Genomic DNA, 19,339 nt, shown 5'->3' with positions numbered 1-19,339 from the left:
GTGTGTAAGGAAAGGTACGAGGAGCATGGGAACAGCTGGAGGTATGAGCAAGAAAGGGGTAGCGTATGCTTGTAAGCATCCAGGTGAGGCATCGACGGTAACCGGGTTAGCGGTTAGAGCGACTTTTGTTTAAAGCTTGGCGATTCCCAAGTGGAAACGATCCGCAAGATTCAACACCATTCATTCCATTATGAAGGAGGATTTGGGCTTCAGGAGAATCTCAGCGAAGTTCGTACCAAAGCTGCTAACGATTGAGCAGAAGCAACTCCGTTTGGAGATCGCACAGGACATGCTGGAGACTGTGAACAGCGATCCCAGCTTCCTCAACACAGTGATCACTGGCGATGAGTCCTGGGTTTATGGGTACGCCCCAGAAACCAAGTTGCAGTTTTGATGCAAGTTTGATGAAACACAAAATTTGATGCAGTAGCGTTGTTCAAGTTTTTCCGTCACTTTGTCAAAAACGAAAATCCGACGGCGCTCACTTACATGTCCTCACTCATCGGCGGTCTGCTGTCGAATGACAGCTTCTGCAGGTGGGAAAAAATTCACGCGTGCGCATTAGGATCGCCTACATACGTGCACCAATCAACGCCTCTCTAGCTTCTTCTTTTTTACGCACGAAAAATAAAGGTCGGATACTTTTTGAACACAGTTATATATATATATATATATATATATATATATATATATATATATATATATATATATATATATATATATATATATATACAGTGAAACCTTGACTTACGAGTGCACCAACTTACGAGTTTTCCGAGATACGAGCCGTCGCTCGGTCGGTTTTTTGCTTTGTGATGCGAGCCGAGATCTGAGTTACGAGCGAGCGAGCTTACGCCACCCGCCACTAGGTGGCCCAGCGAGCGTTCAGGTCACGTGGTTATCTTGCCGTGCAAGCATCTTTGCCGTATATCGCTGTTGCTTTGTTTTCGCATTTTGGTTATTTTGGAAAATTTCTTAGTTTTAACCATGGGTCCTAAGAAATTGAGTGCCAAGGGCAGTACTGAGAAGAAGAAAAGGATGATGTGCTTGGATATAAAACACGCAATCGTCGAAAAACATGAGCGAGGTGTGCGTGTTGTCGACTTGGCGAGGCAGTACGATCGTAGTCCTTCTACGATATGTACGATTTTGAAGCAGAAGGAGTCGATAAAGGCTATAACGCCAGCCAAGGGCGTTAAGATTATTTCAAAGCTCCGGACCTCTGTCCATGAAGAGATGGAGAAGTTGTTGTTTGTGTGGTTGACGGAGAAGCAGCTCGCAGGAGATACCGTGACCGAGAGCATCATGTGTGAGAAGGCACGAGACATTTACGGGGATTTGGTGCAGCAGACGGCGGGAACATCAACGGACGAGGCATCGGAAGAGTCATTCAAAGGCAGTCGGGGATGGTTTGATAATTTTAAGAAGAGGACCGGCATTCACTCCGTCGTCAGGCATGGTGAGGCAGCAAGCTCGGATGTGAAGGCAGCTGAAGATTTTATTATAACTTTTGCCGAACTGATAGAAGCCGAAGGATACATCCCCCAGCAAATCTTCAACTGTGACGAGACAGGGCTCTTCTGGAAAAAGATGCCGAGGAGGACGTATATAACGGCAGAGGAGAAGAGCATGCCAGGCCACAACTTGTTCAGAGTGCCGGCGATAGCTCGCCTTCTCTTTGTGGAAGACACGGTGAGATCCTCAACATCCAACAACTAATGGGACGCAAACGGGGCACCCAGTTTAGCGGTACACACATTGATGAATCACCCTGCCTGTGAAACACCGACATGACAGGTTATAGCTGGGTCGGGATTCAAACCCAGGCTGGACAGTTTAGACTTTAGAGTCAAGTGTGCGTACCTCCAGTCCAGGCCATCCTGCCAACTTGTATGCTGCATACAGGTGAAATATAAAGCGCGAGATATTTTTATATATACTGTATATTTCAAAAAAAAGTTGGTGTGGTTTTTGGCGGGCTGGAACGGATTAATAGCATTTCAATGCATTTTAATGGGGAAATTAAATTTGAGAAACGAGCAAATTGAGTTACGAGCTCGGTCACAGAACGAATTAAACTCGTAAGTCAAGGTTTCACTGTATATATATATATATATATACTGTATATATATATATATATATATATATATATATATATATATATATATATATATATATATATATATATATATATATATATATATATATATATATACAGTCATCCCTCGCTATATCGCGGTTCACTTTTCGCGGATTCGGTACATCGCGGTTTTTTCTCGCTAGTATATGTAAAATTATATCGCGGATTTTTCGCTATATCGCGGGATTTTGCGGTATAAATGTATTTTTATATACTATTATTTTAAATATTTTTGTGGTAAAATAAGCATTTTCTAGCCTAAAAAATTAAAAAACGTAAAGAAATAAGAAAAATACAGTATTTAAAACATATTACAAGAAATAAAATACTGTACATAGTGTACAGTAGAAGGGTAGACAAAGAGTCGTGCGTATGGAAAACGCCAGTACATTCATCATCATCATCACCTTCATCGTCATCAGTACTGCACAGCTAATTCATCATCATCTTCATCACGCAAGTTGTAGTATTGAAGAGCCGGGGCTCTTGCTTGATACGGACGAAATGACGGGCAAGACACAAACTCGTCCGAGAAGATATTTATTCTCAAAACCAACTCGGGAACACTGAAAAGCCCATTTATCGGGCTGCATTATAAAGCACAACCAGAAACCGAAAGCCACGCCTCTCAAGCGTGGCGTGCTTCGGTGAATCGGTGGTCACGTGATCAACAGGTGTAGCTGATTATACCCGCAAAGCGCGGCACGCTTTAGCGGTCACGTGACCAGCCACTCTCGCGCCGGGAATCCCCGCCGGTGACGTCACCGGCTGGAGCAAGGAGATTCTGATGCTGGTCTTGCTTGGGGAACCCATGGGTAGCTACAGTATCTTCAATGGTGAGTACCCATTAGAATTTTATATGTTGTTAAAATTACGTATGTTTAAGAGTGTAAAAAGTGTTTAAGAGTATAGGAAGTGTTTATAAGAGTATGGGAAAGGTTAATAAGAGTGTGGGGAGTTCATAATGCTTTAAAATATATATAAAAAAAAAAAAAATATGGTCGCTACTTCGCGGATTTTCGTTTATCGCGGGGGGTTCTGGAACGTAACCCCCGCGATAAACGAGGGATCACTGTATATATAATTATACACATATATATATATATGTGTATAATTATATATATATATATATATCTATATATATAAAACACAGTTTGTGTGTGTGTAATGTTACCGATAGACTCCTAAACGGAGAGGCTCATGCGTTTGTGGGGGTAGGTTTGACATACCATAATGGAGGTAGAACCGTGTCGATTAGTATAGACATTTCGTATGAAGACATTTCGATGTACAAAAGTAGGAAAAAAAACAAACTGTGAGCTTATGGAGTGTTTATGTGTCACCACACGGAGGGTGGTTTTGTGTTCGTTAAATAGGGCTTAAGGATATTTCCCAGTATGTAATAATTGCCTCCTGTGATTTTCCCTTATGTTTTCACATTCACTCGGCCAGCCATGCAAACGAGCGCTCCATTACACCACGATAACCGACATAATGCCGCCAGAGACCCGGACATTATGCTCGCATAATTAACCTTGCATTGTTGTGTCCCCTGGGTTAAGACCCCTGGGCGACGGATGACCGAAATGAGCTTTAACTCCAAGGCATATTTCGAACTTGGCAGGATGATCTTTTCGCGTGCGCGGGAAAACCCGAAGCCTTACCTGATCGGACGGCCGACACTGGGTTAATCCGAACCCACAAACACAAATACGGGACAAGCAAAATCCACAATACAAGAATGAAATGGAAAAATAAAGGATTTCATGAAAATAAATGCAAGAGACAAAAATGAAAGGCAAGGTAAAAGCTATAATTCTCAATTGAGAAGTCCCCACTCAGACTCATACAGACAAGGGGAAAGCGAAAGTAAAAATAAAGAATGGCCTTTTTTTTTTTAATAGTGCCGGCACTTATCTCTCTCCACGAGGTTATTGAAGGAAATGGCAGTTCAAAGTGTCCATGTGTTTTATACCTCTCCCACCACCCCTTTCCCATGCCTCCTCCCCCCAAGCCCTCTCCCTCCCACAGATCTCCTGATGTGCCTGTTCTCCACCGTTGTACTTGTGTGCTTCCCTCTCTCTCCCCATCTTGTTTCCCACTCCCTTTATTATATATTTTATGTGTCCGTTTTTTTTTTGTGATTAATGTTAGCTCATACACGATCTTGTATACAAAAAAACTAATTACAATAATAAAGTGGTCCGAAGCCGCTCGCACGGGAACTGCTCCAACAATGGTGCGGAGACGGTTTTTCGTCGCACCCTGACCGTGAGGTAAACCGTCAGGTGGCCCTCCTTCAGAGAAAAATGGACCAGAAGAGAGAAAAATGTCATCTCCTCTTGCTTTTTCTCCGAGCGTCCCGATGACGTCATCCTTTTGACCAATCGCCCAGCGCCGTTAAATCATCCCATCCAATCGTCCTTTAGGGTGTGGCCTCACGGCCATTCTTGATGCCCAATAACGAAGCTCGGGATGTGGCCTGTCAATTCCGGTCCTCCAAGGCGGAGCCTATCCATCTTTCATGAATGTTTGGGGGCGGGGTTCCGTTGCCGACCGGCAAATGCTGTTTCTGTCAGCCTTGGCAACGTGGTTGGCTAATGGAGCCCATCGCCTGGCCAGCTGAGTTTTATAAGAACCAACCACCTTTAGAGGCCATTTTTCCCCGTAGAGCGGGGGTTGGCCTTTTTCGGGCACCGTGGCCCCTTTTTGAAGCAATGTTTTATGGCTGGATGCCCTTCCTGCCGCCAACCCTGTTGGTCGCCTCTTGCGACACACAGGGAATTACCAGTGAACTGAGTTTTAGTTTTATAAGAACAATAGGGAAAAATCACAGGGAGGCAATACATACTGGGGATTATTAACCATAAGCCCTATAATTAATTACCACCAAACCACTCTCCTTATGGCGACATGCAAACACTCTTAACCTGAACATTTACCCTGCTTATATAAATCGAGACGGGCTTCTCCTTCTTCATGTCACACAGTCCATACTAAAACCTACACATTCCTACTTCCTTAAGGTATTTCATGCCTACCCCCTACAAATGTAACAATGTATAAGGTAATAATAATAATAATTCATTTATTTTGTATAGCGCTTTTCCAGAAGCCCAAATGCGCTTTGACAGAGTGGAAAACATAATGCATAACAATACATGAAAACAACAATTGCAAAAAGACAAGAATCAATAGGGAAATATTTAAAGCAAAAGGAGGGAGAAGGAGAAGAGATAGTCAGGGGTTAAATGCTGTGGGTTGAATGTTGAATGCAGTGTTGAACAGGTGGGTCTTTAGTGATGTTTTGAATGTGGTGAGTGAGGAGGAGTCTCTGATGGTGTGAGGTAGTGAGTTCCAGAGGGTGGGAGCAGCGATGGAGAAGGCCCTGTCCCCCCAGGATCTGAATTTGGTCTGGATGGAGGGGGTCAGGAGGTTGGTACCAGCAGAGCGGAGGTTGCGGGTGGGAGTGTGTCTGGAGAGGAGGTCAGCCAGGTAGGATAGGGCCAGGTTATGGAGGGCTTTGTATGTCAAGAGGAGGATTTTGTACTGGATTCTCTGGGGGATGGGGAGCCAGTGAAGCTTGTAAAGGACGGGGGTGATGTGGTCACGGGTCCGGGAATGGGTGAGTAGACGGGCAGCGGAGTTCTGAATGTATTGGAGTTTATTGGTGATTTTTGAGGGTGAACCATAGAGGAGGCTATTGCAGTAGTCCAGACAGGAGGAGATGAAGGCGTGGATGAGGGTTTCTGCAGCCGTGGAGGAGAGGGATGAGCGGAGACGGGCAATGTTTTTCAGGTGAAAGAAGGCTGACTTTGTGATCTGTTTAGTGTATTTGTCGAAGGAAAGGGTTTGGTCAAAGATGACGCCAAGATTCCGGATGTGAGGGGAGGTGGATACTGGGATACCGTCGATGTTGAGGGCAAAGTTATGGGTTGACTTTGTGAGCGTTTTTGGGCCAATGATGATTATTTCAGATTTATCACAGTTAAGCTTGAGGAAGTTGATTTGAAGCCAGGATTTTATTTCAGTGATGCAGTTTGTCAGGATAGAGTGGGTGTCGGTGGAGACGGACTTGGTGGAGATGAAAAGCTGGATGTCATCGGCGAAGCAGTGGAATTGGAGACCATGACGGCAGATTAAGTGACCGAGGGGGGACAGGTAAAGGATGAAGAGGAGGGGGCCAAGAACTGAACCTTGGGGGACACCTTGGGGGAGGGGAGCAGTGGGGGATTTGCAGTTATTGATGGAGATGAACTGGCGTCTGTCAGAGAGGTATGATTTAATCCAAGAGAGGGCAGTGCCGGTAACGTTAAAGGTGGATTCAAGTCGGGTGAGGAGGATGGTGTGATCGATGGTGTCAAAGGCAGCACTGAGGTCGAGGAGGACGAGAATGTTGAGGTTGCCAGCGTCAGAGGAGAGGAGAAGGTCGTTGGTGATTTTGAGGAGAGCAGTTTCAGTACTGTGGTTGGAGCGGAATCCGGATTGGAATGTTTCATACAGGTTATTGGCAGAGAGATGATGTTTGAGTTGAGTGGCTACAGCGCGTTCCAAAACTTTTGACAGAAAGGGTAGGTTGGAGATGGGTCTGAAGTTGTTTAGGGTGTCAGGGTTTAGACCAGGTTTTTTTAGAATGGGGATAACAGCAGCAATTTTGAGGGAAGGTGGGACGATGCCTGTAGACAGGGAGGGGTTTATTGTTACAATGATAAGTGGAGAGAGAGCAGGGAGCGAGGCCTTGACAAAGCTGGAGGGGATGGGGTCAAGAGTGCAGGTGGCAGTTTTCATTCCTATGAGGAGTTCAGAGAGGTCAGTAGGGGAGATTGGGGAGAACCGAGACAGGGGATGGCAGGACAAGGGGGGGCAGGTGGTTGGAGGGGGAGCGGGTGCGGCGGTGGTAAAGCTGTTGTAGATGTTGTCAATTTTGCGTTGGAAGAAAGAGAGGAAGGAGATGCAGTTGTCTACTGTGAATGACTGGGTGGTGGTGTTCAGGGGGCGGAGGAGTTTGTTTATTGTCGAGAAGAGTGCTTTTGGGTTTCCGGAGCCAGAGTGGATAATTTGAGAGTAGTAGGCGGAGCGGGCACGGGAGAGGGCATCTTTGTAGTGTTGTAGGTGGTCCTTGTAGGCTTGGGAGTTAACTGTCAGACCCGTTTTATTGCGGAGTCTTTCAAGTTGGCGAGCACGAGTTTTCATCAGGCGGAGTTCAGGGGTAAACCAGGGAGCAGAATGGGTGAAAGAAACTGTTTTGGTTTTTACAGGCGCAAGCTGGTCAAGGCAGGAGGAGAGAGTGTGGTTGTAGTAGTCAGTGAGGTCGGAAGGGGTGTGGAGGTCAATGAAGGGAGAAGTGGACATTTTTTCAGAGAGGGTGGATGAGAATGAGGTAGGTGAAAGAGCGTTTAGCTTACGGAAGTTGATAGTGCGATAATGCCTTGGTGTTGGGGCGGGGATGTTGATGATCAGAGTGATGGCTAAGTGGTCAGAGAGGGTGAGGTCGGAGCCAGAGAGATGGTGCAAATTTAATCCAGTGGAGCAGACAAGGTCCAAAATGTGACCACGGATATGGGTAGGAAAGTCGACATGTTGAGTGAGGTTAAAGCAGGTGAGTAAATCAGTGAAGTCAGTGGTTATTGTGGAGTCAGTGGAGTCCATGTGGATATTGAAATCACCAAGGAGGAGGATTGAGGGGGAGAGGGAACATAGCTGGGTCAGAAAGCAGGAGAAGTCAGACAGGAATGATGGGTGTGGTTTGGGAGGGCGGTAGACGACAGCCATGACTGACTGCGTGCGACCAGAGAGTTTAAAAGCCAGGTGTTCAAATGATGGAGCAGATGAGATGGAGATGAGGTTGGTCTTGATGTCTTGACGGTGGATAACGGCAATTCCACCACCTTGGCCCTCCGAGCGTGGTTTATTGACGTAGGAATATCCATTGGGTGTGGTGAGGGTGAGTGTGTAGTAGTCCAGAGGTTGTTGCCAGGTTTCGGTGAGACAGAGAAAGTCCAGTTTGTTATCCAGGATGTATTCGTTCAGGATGAGGCATTTGTTGTTGAGGGACCGGGTGTTGAACAGGGTGAGCTTGATGTTGTTTTGAACAGCAGGGATGAATTCAGGTGATTTAGCCAGGGTTCGTAGGCAGGAGGTGCGATCGTGTGCGTTGCTGTGACCAGGTGCGCTGGGACGAAGAGTGAGAGTGCGCTGAGCCGACCAGAGGACGGGGATGGAGTGACCTGATTGCAAATAAACAAACTTACGACCGGAGCCACGGTGAATGTACCTGGGTCGTCGGAGGAGTCCATTTGATTTGATGGCAGAGATGCATGATGGGGTGGAGCGGGTATTGAGCAGAAGGAGCCTTGCGGCGGAGTACCGCAGAGCCATGCCAGGCAGGAGCGGAGAGACGAGACGAGGCCAAGGTTGAGGAGGTGAAACAATGGTCCCAACCCACGAGAGCGGGCCCGAGGAAACGAAGGAGCCAGGTAGGTGAAGCCAGGAGCAGAGCCGGGACCAAGCAGAGGGCAGGCAGGAGCAAAGAGACGATCACGAGGCCAAGGTTGATCACGGCAAAGCGGCAAATGCAGCGGCAATCGACCGCCGCCGCTACAAATCTAGATCACGACGGGAAACCGCCACCAAACCGCTGCGATGGTCACAACCCACGAGAGCGTGCCCGAGAAAACAGCGAGCAGGCGAAGGAGCGGGGCAGGCGAAGCAGGGAGCAGAGCCGGGGCTATGCAGAGGGCAGACTCAATGGCCAAAAAATCCGCACGACCACCAAAAAAGAAAGCAACTGACAGTGGCCCGGTCGAAGAAGCGGCGAGCATGTGACGCCTGCGTCCTCTTCATTCCTTCATACCGGACCGGAAGCCAGGTAGGCCACAAAAAGTGCAAATTTGCAATACAGTAATTTATTTGCATAATACGAGGCTCGTATTGGAGCTGCCTCACACATGAACATACAGACAAACACATGAGACACAACAACACAGGACTGTTAAAATGAGACAAACATAGCCGCCGAGCTTGGAGGAAGTGCCGTCACTTCCTCGGGTACCAGTGACGTCACAACAATGGTGCCGCCTTTCTCACCGCATTCAGCGGGGCATTTCTCAATGAGGAATTTCCTCCTCCCCATGGATACAGACATGGGGATTGTCCGTGCTCTTATCCGAAGGAAGCAGCATGTACCATTTTTAAAGTCTTTGGTATGACTGTGCAGGGGTTTGAACCGCCGACCTCCCAGACTCTTAACCTCTAAGCTGTCTAACTTGGGTTTGATTCCCGACCCAGCTTTAAACTGTCATCCCGATGTTTCGCAGCCACTGCGATTCATCAATGTGGGTGCCCGTCCTCCGATGGATGTTAAACTGGCGTCCTTTCTGCCAGCATTAGTTGACAGACGTTTAAGATCCCACGGTGTCTTTAGTGAAGAGTAGGCGAGACATCGCTGGCACCTTGAACAAATTACAAATTCCTACCCTAACCAGGAGAGGACAATGGAGTATATGTGATTCGAACTTGGGATGCCAGCACCGTGCATGAGCGAAATGCTCAGGTAGGAACATCAATCAAGCCACCCCACGTGTTTGTTAAGCTACGACACCTTAAACTGCCAAAAAGTCAATATTGAATCTTTAGTTTGTCCCAAACCTGAGCGAGCTCTCCTTGCTCAGCGAGCAGACGACGACAAGTGTCCAGGCGCTGGTCTAGAGCATACAGCCGGTCTTCAAGTCCCTTGACCTCCTTCATGCTGACATTGTCCATCTGCATCAGCATCTCCTGGCAATCTGCCAAAAAGGTCTTCACGGTAGCCTCATCTAGCTGGAATATGGCAGGGGTTGCAATGACAAAGGAAGCTTAGTTATTATGCAGGCTGACTAATCAACCAATTCATTCATTTTTTTCATCGTTATCTTATATTTTGGTTGACAAAGTAGACCAGGCCAAGAAAAACCAAACCACCACAGCCTTTGTCCTCCAAAGCAAAATATTTGAAGGAAGAAGACAGGTCGCAAGAAAAGCAGACAAAACATACAGATTTGTTATTTCTTTAATCTGACAAGAATGACCGCACAGTGGTCACAACCTGTGACAAAATCCGGTAACGAGCCGATTGGGGAACGCACATTTAAAGCGCTATTAAAAGCTGAACAGCGCGATTGGGAAACACGTATTTAATGTGCTATTAAATAATGAACCCGACACTTCTCATAAATAATTAACTCGACACACACCTTGCCACGGTTATATCAGAAGGAGCTGATTCATTGCAGTCACGGATTGCTTAACTAGGGCTACCATAAGTACAGTTTTCCCCAGACATGTCCTCCTATTAGGTCCTTAAATGTCCGTTCGGCCAGATTAAAATATATATATTTACAAATGCCCAGGTTTTGCGTATTTTTGGGGGGGTTTTCCATTTTCAAAGGAATGCATTTTAAGATTGGGGATACTTTTTACCTTATTTAAACGGTTAAACCAAAGTTAACCAAAGCTTTCAGAATCATTGGAATCTCCCGCGATGAAGCTATCTCTGAGGGCCTTTCACTCACTCACCGCAGGCAGGTAGGTGGTCTTTCTGTCTTCTACCGACTCCTCTCCGGCCTTGCTCCCCCAGCTCTCTCTGTGCTCTGTCCCCCAAATATTCCTACAGGTCGCACAAGATCTGCCAGCAAGCCTCTGATGGTTAAACTGCCAAAATCTCGACTCTCTGCTCACCTTCACTCCTTCATTCCTCTTTTCTCCCGCCTCTGGAACAAACTCCCACACTCCCTTCAATCCCACTCCTCCCTCCAGGTCTTTAAAACAGCTGTTCACCACCATCTCTTATCTTCCCCCATCCAAAACCTTGATCTTTTCTACCCCCGCTAATTCACCCCAGATCCACCTTGTTTGAAATTCCAACTTCTTTCCTGGAAGACCTGGCAGTGTCCATATGTTTTATACCTCTCCCACCGCCCCCTTCCCATGCCCCCCACCAAAGCCCTCGCCCTCTCTCAGATCTCTCGATGTCTCCATGTCTCTCGGTCCCTGCTCTCAAATGTTGTGTTTGTGTCCTTCCCCCTCTCTCCCCATCTTGTCTACCGCTCCCGATGTTATATGTTTTATGTGTCGGTTTGTCTTTCTGTGTGATTAATGTTCGCTCTTTCACGAGCCTCGATCTTGTATACCAAAAAAAAAAAAAAAAAAAAAAAAAAAACCCTTATTATACATTTTCTTACGGTGACAAAATGTGGTTATGTAATGTTTTGACCAGGACAGCCCCGTTACACATGTGTACTACTCCGTCATGTCGTAATGGATGTGTTCAAACATCACATGTTCAATTCCTGTCCAACCTCAGCTCACAGTGAGGGAGGTAGTTGGTGTGCTCACTCAGTTTGGTACAAGTCTGTACTACTCAGTCATGTCATAATGGATGTGTTCGAACATCACACATTCACTTCCTGTCCAACCTCGCGGCTCACAGTGAGAGGGGTAATTGGTGCACTCACTCCGTGTTTTTATGAGTCCATACTGTTATAGTGTTATACCGTATACATTTGTTTGATTGTCTTCTTTACAATACCAAAACAAAAGTGTAAATTTGCCACAGAACTAAAGACCACATTCCCGGGTTTTTGAAGTGGTTGATAAAATGAGAAGGTGAATGGTATGTAGCTGGTAGGTACATCTCTGTGGCAAATACATCAGTAAAATTGAAGGACTGGTGAAAGCAAAGGACTCGCTACATGTAAAGAGGAACATTGAAATTTGAATAATTAGAACTGATTTTTGAGACCACAACACTTTTACTTATTTATAGATCCTCAATGCAGGTCCGAATCCCACTCCTGACACCAATTGTTGCGGATCTCTGCGCCGGCCTTTTCCCCTTACCAAGGGGGGATTAGTCCCCTTGTCTTTGACTAGCCGACGGGACCCGGGACCTATGACATCCCTCCCGGACAGCGCGAAGTAGGGTCGTAAGACTAATCACTAATACCTAAGTACTCGCGCCGCCCAGAAACGAGGAAATAAGCCCCGCCCGAATCACGGGTGTTGGTGGATACGCCGAGCGGTAGCGAACCCGTGACCCGAGCCGTTATCAATGACTAAACCCGATCCAAGCGGTTCTTAATCGTGCCACGCTTACCCAATGATGGAATTCACAGAAACGGTCGAATTTGGAAGAAAGGAAGAACAGAATTTACTTACACAATGTACAATGGTTCAGCAGAAGAAGACACAGTGCAGTCCTTAAGTACAGTCTTAACTTATCCCAAGACAAACGGGCCCGTTCACACTCAGACACACTCACACGGGGTTTGCAGTTGACCAGGTCAGCACGTCCAGGGATGGCGTCCAGGCAGCACGCTCTCCGGTCCTCAACTCGCACCGCGAAGAAGATGAATCAGACGGCTAGGAGCTCTCCGCGTGTCGTCGGTGCGCACGGGATTATTACAGGGCGAACGGTAGGGCTGGCTTTGGCGGTTACACTTGCGGCTGCAGCCGCGTACGTAATAAGCGAATAGTTCAATAAACGCGAACAATGCGCTTCTCAATCAATTAAGGGCTCTCGACACTGTCGTGTGCACGCCGGTCCTCTGAGTCCTCCAACCAGTGCTTGGCTTCAGCCCTCTCAATACAGTTCTCTTGCAACTCGAGCACCTGCCTCTCCCTTCTCATAACTGAGGTGGGGGTGTCGCGCCAAGGGTTTTATTGCCACGCCCTTGGAACCCTCTGGAACTTACTAGGCGCGTCTTGCCACACCCTATCACGCCATGCCCTCTGAGCCCTGGTTGGCTGATGGCTCTTACAGTCACCGCCTCTGACGCGCTGCTTGACGCGGCCACACCTCGACCCTCGCGCTCCTCCCTCTTCTTAGGACTACCTCGTGGTACCCGACTAGTTTCGAGCAAAACCAAGGGCAGCGAACGCTGCTGGCAGCCATAGCGTAACAAACATGAGGGATGCCAAATGGGGCGCGGGATCGAGTTTGCCCATAGATGAAAATGAAGGGTGGCCGCAAAATGAAAAGGACCTAAGCTCATTTCTTTACACAACGCAGATATTACTGGGGAAATGGCCGACTCTTACACATACTATGACATAACTAATACTCTAAGTGGGCCGACGTGTTGCTTGTGGACTAACTATGGGGGGCAAACCTTTAACCTTTAATGATGTCATATTTACAATCTCAAAACCGCAACACTGCCCCCCTCCTTCGCCAGGCTCGTCCCCGAGCCGAACCCACACAAGTGAGAACGACTGGTTTTGAGCAAGGGTCAGGACTACTTTTTAAATTCCGTGTGACACTTAAGTGTGGTTCTCCCCTCTACATTTAACCTAACACCCTGTGTGCGACAGTTTTACAACACTAGATATGTCCCACCTACTGCGTTGTGTACTAACTAACAGACTCACACCCACGGCTAACCGGATTACGGAAATAATTCTCAAACTAAACATAAAGCCGGTGGGGAGCATGTTATTTACAAGACTAACTAATTATTTACATCTCTATAACCCAGGACCTGTTCTTTTGTGGGAAAGAAATTTTGAGAGGAGAGAAACAGCATGCACTGCACCAATACACCATAATAAGAAATGCACAAAAATGCACAATCATCATACATGCACAGTCATATTTCAATAATAAATGTCAGCTTTTGCTGCTTGGCTGCTGCTGGGCTGCTGCTTCTTGCGTCTTCCTGCTTCGTCTTCGGTGTGCCATAATAAAACTTGGAGATCTTCCTTCCTGACACACCGGAATAAATAAAATGCACAACCGTGTCCGTTTTTATTGATTAGCAGGGCCAATCTCATGGTCCATCTGCGTGACCTTGACGCCACTTAAAAAAACAGTGGTCCGCAGGGCAAGGTAACGTTTACAGCAATTGTCTGCTCCAGCAAAGGTGCCAGGCCACAGAACGTGTGGTCCATAGAGTGTATTGGTGCAGCAAGAGGTAGCAGAGTGCAGTGGCACAGGTGTGGCAAAGTGCAGCCGCACAGCTCAGTGTTCCTGCACACTCCCCTCAACAAAAATAATGGGTCCATGGGTGGGAAGGAAAGACAAAGCAGAGAGTTAGCGGGAGAAAGGGCGCAAGGGTACACACAATACAAGGCAATGCAACATGAGGGGCGCGGGAGAGTGAGCAGAGAAAGCCCATCCCTAGCCGTTCGTAACCCCCCATGTCAGCCTAAACTACCCTTGCCCTTCCCTGTATTTACAATTTTACAAATCCGTCACTACGTTTTGTCTCCCATATCCCCCTCTATGCCAAATTCGTCATCCAATCCCTCCCAAGAAGGAAGAGATGGAATATCACACAATGTCACTCTCACGTCATGATGCGTCTTTACCTTCCAAACATTTGCAAAATCCAGTGTGGAGTTCCGTCTCCTTGGTGAGTGGATGTGGATGGTGCGAAGAGATTCTCATCCTAACTATACTCTAATAACATTAACTCTGAAACCACCCGGGGTCTTGCCCTGCCAATTCAATTGGCCATCGTTAAACTATGCGGTTCTAAAAACCAATTCCCATTGACCCACCCTGTGGTGCCCTCCAAATTTGGGTCTCACTCCCCATTTTTTCAATACTGTGCCTTCGCACAATTTCGGGGCTGGGTCGTGTGGCTCCACCAGCAGGTCTACCTACCTGCGCACCTCCGCCACTGAAGTCGCCACCTGAGCTTACCATGCTCCTTACAACTACCCTAAATCGGGGAAGGCCCCTCCTGGCTCTCTCACCCCTCTGATGCCCTCTCTGGCATTGGGCTACCCGGGTCCTCTCCTAGAATCCTCGGGCCCCACTGAACACTACTCTGACTCTACCTGGCTCCCAGAGCCTACCTGCGGCCTCACCTGGCCGACAGACTACCAGTAGCGGAGTGCCCCAATAACTATACTCACCAACAGGCCCACACGCCCAGCCATTTCCAGACTCATGCACCCATCCAAGCAATACCTTGCTACTACCTGCACCACAGGTGTCAATATCCAACAATTTACCTAAACCCTCTACCTGACTTTAAACTACCCTCCCCGGGTATTCGTGAAGGGGTCCATCTTCCCCCATCCACTCCTTCGCACCATGCACTCCACACCACTCATTCCACACCACTTACTCCCACCAAGCATTCCACACCAAATATTCTCCATTTGCACACCATGCAAGTCCATTCACACAACACAACTCCATTCGTCCTCAATACACCACTCATACATCACCACTGGTTATCCCCGACCAATTCCTCATTTGCTCACGCTCACCACAAAGATTCCCATTCAATTCCTCATTTGCTCAAGCTCATCACAAAGATTCTCAATCTCAAGCTCATACACACAACATCATCTAACTAACTACTTCCCTCTAATACTAGTGCTTTCCCGTCTTCCCTTACACTGGGCACTCCCCTCATCATTAGCATCCATATAATCTCTCTACGTCCCCTCTACCGGTACAAATGTCACTACTTAAATCTTGTCCCGATGGTCATCTTTCTAAATCCCTATCAATATCCTAGCCCGCCCTCGGCTAGCTTTCACTGCCATCCCCATAATCTGGAGCTCATGTGCCCCACTAGAATGAATGGTAAAGCTACCATTCGCCATTACTACTGCTATTCGTCCACTCCACTCGAGCCTCTCCGTGCGGCAATACATTCTCGTCACCGCTCGGCTTCGAAAAGCCGAGCAATGCATGCGGGTGGTTGGTCTCCTGTTGGTTGGGTCCGTCCGGCATTTTCGATTCTGGGGAGGAGGCATACTTGGGCCGAGGTTCCAGGCGCCATCTCTGCGCGGAGCCTTTCGGTCTCCGGCACGATGGCCCCACCTCCCCCGGTCGGAGCACCGTGCCCGCCAGGGGGTGAAGGTCCGACCTCTCCTACCCCCCCTTGAACCGTGCCGGTCGCCTTTCCTGCGAAGGCGCGGCACCGACCATACAGGGCGGGGCCCGGCACGAATCGTGCACGGCGCTCCGGCAACGATCCCCGCCGGCCCCCGCAGCACACAAAGCACCCCGCGCACCGAGGGCTCGCGTTGGCTATTCGTCGCGTTAAACGCTCCCCCGGTCCGCGTGTCGATGCCCGATTCGCATTCTCACACCGAGTCGCTCCAGCGCCTCCCATACACCCCCTGCATTCCATCACCGCACGCTCTCGTGCACACCACCCAGGCGCACTCACGCCGCTCGCACACTCCATTATCACACACTCCTGCGTTTCACAATCCGTCACACACTTGGCCATCGCACACCCTTGCGTACACTCTCCCGTTACGTACTCCGTAACAACCACGGGTGTGCACTCCTGCACACACCCAATCACGCGCTCTGGTGTGCACTCCCGCACACTCTCTTCAGCCATCGCACACTCCGTTCCACACTCTGTTTCACACTCTTCCCACATACACTCCGGCGCCGTTCGCACACGCGCGCCATTCACCTTCACACAGCGCACCACGGACCTTCCACGAGCACCCGGGTGACGTCGCGATCCCAAGCGCGCGAAAAATATTTTCGCGCCAAACATTTTCGCACCAAACATTTTCGCGCCATACACGCTCCTACTCACCTTCGGGATTCTCTTCTCCTGCAACCGCACCTGCAAACTTTCATTGGGGTTAGGCAGCATGACATCACAATGCGAACATGGACTTTGAGTACATTCCATCTCAATCTCCGATTCATGCACTAACTCTGCCGTCTCTTCAACCCCAATTTCAATTATAATTTCTTTTTCTTTATTAAGCTCGACGACCGCTGGCGCACATAAAATAAAATTTTCCAATTCGGCGGCCGTCGGCTTTTCCATACCCCGTGTCGTGATTTCTACCCCAGTCATTTTAACTGCGCCTCGCTCAGGCTCGCTTTCCACGCATTCCTCACACCGCGTTACCTCGTCGCGTACCAATGCGACTTTCCCGCTCAACTTGCGTCTTAAGTCCTTCCCTGCCTCTTTTATTTCCCGGGTGTATTTATCACTTTGGGCATCCATTCGATTAACCAACTGATCCCCCATTTTTTTCATTTCCTTCTTAAATAGAGCCATTAATAACTGCATGTCTTCAAACGTTGGTACAGCGGGCGCGGCCCTCGTCGCCACGTGCGAGGTGCCGCCATTGTCTTTGCCAGCTGCCGCACCCTTATCAATTGCCTCTTCCTGGGTTGATTCTACCTCCTCATCCTCCTCATTTACCCCCACCGGCATCCGACCGTCTTGGTTATCCATGGCACAAATACAATTAGGTTTTTAATTAAATTTCGTCCGCTCGTAATTTTGAGTGCGTTAAGCGCACCTCGGGTCAAATCCCACTCCCCGACACCAATTGTTGCGGCCAATATGCACAATTGGTGTCCAAAATTTGGTCTACAACAATTTTGTCCCAAGTTCCAAATCCCACTCCTGACACCAATTGTTGCGGATCTCTGCGCCGGCCTTTTCCCCTTACCAAGGGGGGATTCGTCCCCTCGTCTGACTAGCCGACGGGACCCGGGACCTATGACGTCCCTCCCGGACAGCGCGAAGTAGGGTCGTAGAACTAATCACTAATACCTAAGTACTCGCGCCGCCCAGAAACGAGGAAATAAGCCCCGCCCGAATCACGGGTGTTGGTGGATACGCCGAGCGGTAGCGAACCCGTGACCCGAGCCGTTATCAATGACTAAACCCGATCCAAGCAGTTCTTAATCGTGCCACGCTTACCCAATGATGGAATTCACAGAAACGGTCGGATTTGGAAGAAAGGAAGAAAATAATTTACTTACACAATGTACAATGGTTCAGCAGAAGAAGACACAGTGCAGTCCTTAAGTACAGTCTTAACTTATCCCAAGACAAACGGGCCTGTTCACACTCAGACACACTCACACGGGGTTTGCAGTTGACCAGGTCAGCACGTCCAGGGATGGCGTCCAGGCAGCTCGCTCTCCGGTCCCCAACTCGCACCGCGAATAAGATGAATCAGACGGCCAGGAGCTCTCCGCGTATCGTCGGTGCGCACGGGATTATTACAGGGCGAACGGTAGGGCTGGCTTTGGCGGTTACACTTGCGGCTGCAGCCGTGTACGTAATAAGCGAATAGTTCAATAAACGCGAACAATGCGCTTCTCAATCAATTAAGGGCTCTCGACACTGTCGTGTGCACGCCGGTCCTCTGAGTCCTCCAACCAGTGCTTGGCTTCAGCCCTCTCAATACAGTTCTCTTCCAACTCGAGTACCTGCCTCTCCTTTCTCATAACTGAGGTGGGGGCCTCACGCCAAGGGTGTTATTGCCACGCCCTTGGAACCCTCTGGAACTTACTAGACGCGTTTTGCCACGCCCCATCACGCCATGCCCTCTGAGCCCTGGTTGGCTGATGGCTCTTACCGTCACCGCCTCTGACGCGCTGCTTGACGCGGCCACACCTCGACCCTCGCGCTCCTCCCTCTTCTTAGGGCTACCTCGTGGTACCCGACTAGTTTCGAGCAAAACCAAGGGCAGCGAACGCTGCTGGCAGCCAAAGCATAACAAACTTGAGGGATGCCAAATGGGGCACGGGATCGAGTTTGCCCATAGATGAAAATGAAGGGTGGCCGCAAAATGAAAAGGACCTAAGCTCATTTCTTCACACAACACAGATATTACTAGGGAAATGGCCTACTCTTACACATACTATGACATAACTAATACTCTAAGTGGGCCTACGTGTTGCTTGTGGACTAACTATGGGGGGCAAACCTTTAACCTTTAATGATGTCATATTTACAATCTCAAAACCGCAACAATATATATATATATATATATATATATATATATATATATATAAATATAAATATAAATGTATATATATATATAAATATATATATATATATAAAAATATATAAAAATATATATATAAATATATATATATAAATATATATATATATGAATATATATATATATATATATATAAATATATATATATATAAATATAAATATATATATATATAAATATATATATATATAAATATATATACAGTGGGACCTCTAAATCCGAATTTAATTCGTTCCAGCGGCAGTTCGGATTGGGAAAAGTTCGGAATTAGAAACTATTTTCCTCATAAGAAATAATGGAAAGTGAATTAATCCGTTCCTGGACCCCCAAAAACCCATTATTAAGACACTGTTAACTGCAAATACACATGATTCAAGGTAAAATAAGATGAGTAAATGCCTTAAATATCAAATAATAAT

The 19,339-nt window shown here is 47.7% G+C and overlaps 1 protein-coding gene across 12 annotated transcripts in view; it reads right to left on the bottom strand.

The window, feature by feature from the left end:
* The window catches only part of LOC137428682 (RB1-inducible coiled-coil protein 1), a 189,496-nt gene that overhangs the window by 80,882 nt on the left and 89,275 nt on the right, over positions 1-19,339 (bottom strand). For all 12 annotated transcript variants that reach the window (XR_013623439.1, XR_013623440.1, XR_013623441.1 and 9 more), the window contains one exon: positions 9,788-9,958. Coding sequence is in view for 9 of the 12 variants with exons in the window: in XM_078777763.1 (XP_078633889.1) it covers positions 9,788-9,958 (171 nt within the window). In the remaining 3 variants the exon portion in view is untranslated. The remainder of the gene's footprint in view (positions 1-9,787; positions 9,959-19,339) is intronic.

The sequence above is a fragment of the Myxine glutinosa genome, chromosome 5 (genome assembly GCF_964187855.1).
Source record: "Myxine glutinosa chromosome 5, kmMyxGlut1.1, whole genome shotgun sequence".
Lineage (NCBI taxonomy): Eukaryota > Metazoa > Chordata > Myxini > Myxiniformes > Myxinidae > Myxine > Myxine glutinosa.
The sequence above is the reverse complement of the archived record's forward strand: the minus strand, read 5'-3'. Positions and strand labels throughout refer to the sequence as shown.